The sequence below is a fragment of the Silene latifolia genome, chromosome 9 (genome assembly GCF_048544455.1).
Source record: "Silene latifolia isolate original U9 population chromosome 9, ASM4854445v1, whole genome shotgun sequence".
In the NCBI taxonomy this organism is placed as follows: Eukaryota; Viridiplantae; Streptophyta; class Magnoliopsida; order Caryophyllales; family Caryophyllaceae; genus Silene; species Silene latifolia.
Genome location: NC_133534.1, coordinates 172,576,083 through 172,581,554, shown reverse-complemented (window position 1 = coordinate 172,581,554; position 5,472 = coordinate 172,576,083). Strand labels below are relative to the sequence as shown.

Sequence of the window (5,472 nt, the reverse complement as noted above, 5' to 3'; positions counted from 1 at the left end):
CGGGTCAATGAAGAAAGTGTAATTTTAACGGAAAAAAGTGTAATTTTAACGGAAAAAAGTGTAATTTTAACGAAAAAAAGTGTAGTTTTAACGTTAAAAAGTGTAATTTTAACAGAAAAAAGTGTGATTTTAACCGAAAAAAGTGTAATTTTAACGGTAAAAATTGATATCAACAAGAAAAAACAAAAAAATGAGATTTAAAAAATCAAATCGAAAAATGGTAAAACAAATCAAAGATCTAGTGAAAAAAGTAAACAATGAGATTTCATAATTAATAGATTTAGTATTAAAATCAAACAAATACAAAAAAAAAGACCAAAACATCAAAATTGAAAAAAAAAACGCAAATGAAAAAAAACGGGTCAATGAAAATAATACTTGATCTATTGTAGTAGATCTAAGATCAAAATAAAAGAAACTCACAAATTTGAAACAAGATTGTATAGCAAAACGGTATTTGCAAGAAAAAAACAACAAAAAAATAAAAACAACATCTAAACATTAATTTTTTTTTTTTTAAAAAAAAAAAAAAAAAAGTCGGCGGCGGTGGTGGTGGGGATGGTGACGGTGGTGGTGTCGGGTGGGTGGTGGTAGGTGGATGGTGAATGAGAAATAGATGAGTACATGATTTATTTGGATTTTTTGGTTTTTTTTTTTTTTTTTTTTTTTTTGATAGTAAGTAAAGAAGAGTTTTTATAGTCTCATGGCCGGCTAGCTGTGCCATGTGCTACGCGATTAAGATGTCTAGGAATAAACATAAAAGACAAACAATGAAAAGAGGTAAAGCGCCCCGCATATCATCCAAGAGGTCCGCTACAAGATGGTCCACCTTAGCCACCCCTGCAAGTTCGTAAAGGAGTTGTAGGCAATCCGACGCTATCTGCACATGAAGGTGCCTCTCCGAAGAAGCCCAATAGAGAGCATCCCGCACCCAGGCCGCTTCCGCCCGCATGGCCGATTCCGCTCTAGTCCGTACTTGCTAACGCTTTAGTTCCCGGCTGTCCGATCATACGCCACCCATCCGAGAGCTGCCACACAATTCCGAGTCCAACTAGCATCCACTTCAATACGAATGATACTACAGTGGTCCGAGGAGCCCACCATCCGGAAAGGAAGCCCCTCCTTAATATTGGATTGAGAATTTGTATGTGCCAGATCATCAGCCCCTCTATAGTCATTCTTGATTCTTTTCCCGTCTTCATGATTAGTAAGGATTCGGACTTTCTCCCGAATTAACTTAAAACAGTACCCGGATATAACTTGCGAGTTTATAGAGAGACCATCAAACTTAACCCCATTTCTAAAAAACCACAGACCCCATAAAACTGCCATGAACATTATCGTGCGCTCCTTTCCTCCTTCCCCTCTAGCTAAGAAACTAACCCAATCTATAATCCAGTTATTGATACTAAGGGATCCGACATTTTCGACCCGTATACCAGATCCGACCGGCCCCATATCCCGCTTGCAAAAGCACAATCCCGAAACAGTGTTCCACCGTTTCCATATGTCCCTGAATGGTCCCGCACATATCGCAGAATTGACACCTACTTCCATTTTCCTCTTTAGCAGGTTCTTGTCCCACAGAAGCGTGTTCGCTAGGATCCTCCGGACAAGGATTTTCCAGCCATTTGGGATTGGAAGATGCCATAGCTTCTTACGGCAGAAGTCCTTCTCCCGTTCCCCCATCCTAGTCTTATCCTTCCGTGATCCATTCCGATCGATATAATCTTCAAACGCCTTCCCATATCCACTCTTAACCGAGTATGTCCCTGCCTTCGTGAAAGGCCAGAAAGCTTTATCCATCATCTGCCCGCTTCGAATAGGAATAGCCAGGATCCTGTCCGAATACTCCTCCTTAAAAATTGACCGAACATAGGGCTCATTCCAATCCCCATTTGGCAATAGAAGGTGGCAAACCCGTAGGTTAGCCAAATGGACATCATTAATACCAAGCCGTTAGCGAGTCTCTTGGTTCCGGCATGCACCCCCAACCCACTTGGATAACCATACGTTAAGGGTAGAAGCGCGTCCCGGCTTCCAGCCCATATGTGCCTTGACCAATTGAAGTCCATAGATTATACTACGGACTCCCCATGACGCACCGGTTCCTTTGATGTGATCACAGCTGCTGGTAACCCTGTTTGATCCAAATAATTTTTGACGAAAGATCTTGCAAAATAAAGATTTGTCACCAGATAATAATCTCCACCCGTGCTTGGCCAACAAAGCTTGGTTCAAGCACGCCACATTACGTATCCCAAGACCTCCATTACCCTTCGGGAGACTCAGGAAGTTTTTACTGCACCAGTGAATGTTCTTCCCTAATTTACATCCCGTCCACCAAAATTGTGCCAAAAGAGAATTAATCTTTTTAGCCACATAGGAATCTTAAAGACCGATAGAAAGTAATTTGAGAGATTTGATAGAACCGAAGAAATTAGTGTAAGTCTTCCTGCTGGTGATAAGAAAATCCCATTCCACGAAGAGATACGTTTAGTAATGTGCTCCACCAAGGATTTGAAAATACCTTTTTTTGATTCCTGAAACTCCGCCGGTATACCGAGGTATTTCCCAATACCTTTGTTTGCCCTAATCTGAAGGGCCCTTAACAAATGTTGTATCCTTGCTAAGGTAGTATTTGGGCTAAAGATGATACCTGATTTTGACGAATTTATTTTTTGCCCGGACATCTCACAATAATCATTTATAATGGACATGAGAGTCTCCGCCGTTGCACCCTTGTCCTTGAAAAAGAACACCGAGTCATCCGCAAAAAATAGGTGGGTAATTGGGCTTACCCCCCTACAAAGAGGAAAACCATGAATATGTCCCTCCCTATGAGCTGCATCAATATTTGCTGAAAGAACCTCCATGCATAAGATAAAAAGATAGGGAGACAATGGATCGCCTTGTCGCAGTCCACACAAAGGTCGGAATTGGGGCAGCGGTTTCCCATTAAAGAGTATTTCATAACTTACTGTCGTAACACAACTCATAATAAGCCTAATCAGCTTCTCGGGGAAACCAAATTTTAAGAGGACCGATTCCAGAAAATCCCATCTTACTCTATCATAGGCCTTACTCATATCCACTTTGAAGGCACATCTACCATGTTTTCCTTGTTTAAATCGCGAGATATTATTAATCGCCTCATGTGCCAATAGGATATTATCACTAATGCTTCTACCCGCAGAAGGCATTTTGTGACTTCTTGACCAGAGAACCATAACTTTCGCCATCCGATTAGCAATACATTTGGTAACCACCCTCATTATCACATTACAGAGGCTTATAGGGCGATAATCCGAGACTCCTTCTGGAGTATCGGTTTTAGGAATAAGGGTAATGAATGTTCTGTTAAGCTCCTTTAAAACCCCGCGAGTTCAAAATGGAAAGAACGCATTGGTAAACTCACCTTTGATAAGCGACCAACATTTTTTGGTTTTTTTATTTGTTTGGTTTTTGGGTTTTTTTTTTCTTGGGTTTTTTTATTTTTTGGGGTTTTGAGAGAGGAGTAGTGAAATGTGTGAGATGAGAGAGAAGTGAGTGAGTGGAAAATATATATAGTGAATTAGTGTTTAATTATGTTGTTAGTGATTAATTAAAATGTGTAGGAGAGAGCAAAAATTAGTACACGAAAGTTTGGTTTCAATCTCCACTATCCATATTGATGATCTCAAGGGCTATAGTGAAGATTTAGGATCCAAAACACATATGAGGGATCGAAGAACTTTACTCTCTCTCTCCTTCTCGGTTGGTTAGGCAAATGAGCAGTTTAATGGGCATTGTAGAAATGGTTAACGAGTTAATGGAACAGAGACAAATAAATAAAGTCTGAAATATAATCACTTAGTTATACTATAGACTATAACATACAAAATCATATTTCCTACATTCCATTCAATTCTATACATTTTCTTTATACACCTATATCAATGCTCGTTTTCTTTGAGACTGCAGCTTATATTAATAAAAAATTATCCTCCCAATACCGATTGTTGGTTCCTCTTTCCTTTTCCATATATGGTATTGTTTTTCTCTTCTTTTTAAGTTTATAGGTGTCCAAATCATTTTCTTGAGTTTGGTGCCCGAAAAAGAAAAGGAACCAACAATCGATTTAGGAAGAAGTATAAAAATTGATATTCACAATGTACTCGATAGAACAATTTAAATAAGATCTCACATAACAATCTTTTATTTATATTATATATTAGAAATTGTATCAAAGATTCTCTCCACTTGAATGAATAGTGCAAAAAAGTAAACGTATAGAATAAAATGGAAGGAGAAAGTACAACATTGTGTAATTTTGTCTTTAGTTGAACTTGTTTTTCTCTTAATTTTTATCCTGAGAGACTTAACAAATAACTAACAAGATTGCAAAAAAGAGGTTTGTAAACTTCCTATTTTTATCTACCATAAATGAAAAAAAAAGTGATATTCTCACCATTAAAGTAAATCTTAGAGTAATAGCAATAATTGTTCTTATTCTCGGGGTTGTCAATAAAAATCCAAAATAAAAAGTTCTTCTATTGCAATTACAAGGTTGTTCTTAATTTTAAGAATTAAGTTCTAAAATAAGAACTTAGTTTGTTTATACTTGGGAATTTGGGGACCAATTAACATAACTTTGAAATTGTAAATATCAATTACATATTTACTATTTTCCATTTAAGAACTTTATAAAAATGTCATATATTGTGAACAAAAGTTCTTAAACATTTGAATTAATGAAATGTGGCATGGCAAAAACGGAATTTTATATAAAGTTTTTCTATTATTATTGCTCTTATTCTATTTACTTGGCAAAAAAAAAAACTTATTTAAGGCGAAAATATTAATAATATTGCCTGCTAACAAACACACTTGGTAGATCATTAAACATTATTTTTTGTGCTAGGTCACCGTTATTCCGTTGTATGGCATACACTTTTGCTTCCTGCATTCTTACTGGCAGGTGCTATGCTGGGTCAGGTTGTCACTAAGATCATGACATTGAAACGAAGACAATAATGTAGATTAACTTTTGGTTTTAAAATAAAAACGGGAGTACTAATATAAATATTTTTGTTGATTGCAATTTTATACGGAGTAATTTTTATCAAAGACCAGCCATCTGATATACGGAAAACACAAAAAATAATCTATAATCTATAATATTATTAAAAGGGTAAACCTTAAAAGCCATGTAGACAATGTCACCTTGTATTACCAAAAATCCATGTCACCAATTCTCCATGTAATATGACGTGTTTAATTAAGAGCGTAATTTATGTTCTTATAATGATCCGTTTAAAACGATACACAAATTAAAAAATATTTACATAAAAAATAAATTAGCATAACAAATATTAAATTTTGGCCTTTTTTAATTTCTAGATAAATTAGAAAACAATTCAAAATCAAAATTCATACTAAATTTTAACTTTCTACGTTTATTCTTAGAATATTTGAAGTAACTAATAAATA

At 36.1% G+C, this 5,472-nt stretch overlaps 1 protein-coding gene across 1 annotated transcript; it reads right to left on the bottom strand.

The window, feature by feature from the left end:
* Positions 1-987: 987 nt before the first annotated feature.
* LOC141601902 (uncharacterized) lies at positions 988-3,275 on the bottom strand. Its single transcript, XM_074422210.1, has 3 exons — positions 2,531-3,275; positions 2,014-2,390; positions 988-1,857 (listed from the first exon to the last, which is right to left on the bottom strand). Exons 1-3 carry the CDS (start codon positions 3,273-3,275, stop codon positions 988-990), a joined length of 1,992 nt encoding a protein of 663 aa, XP_074278311.1.
* Between the last annotated feature and the right edge of the window lie 2,197 nt (positions 3,276-5,472).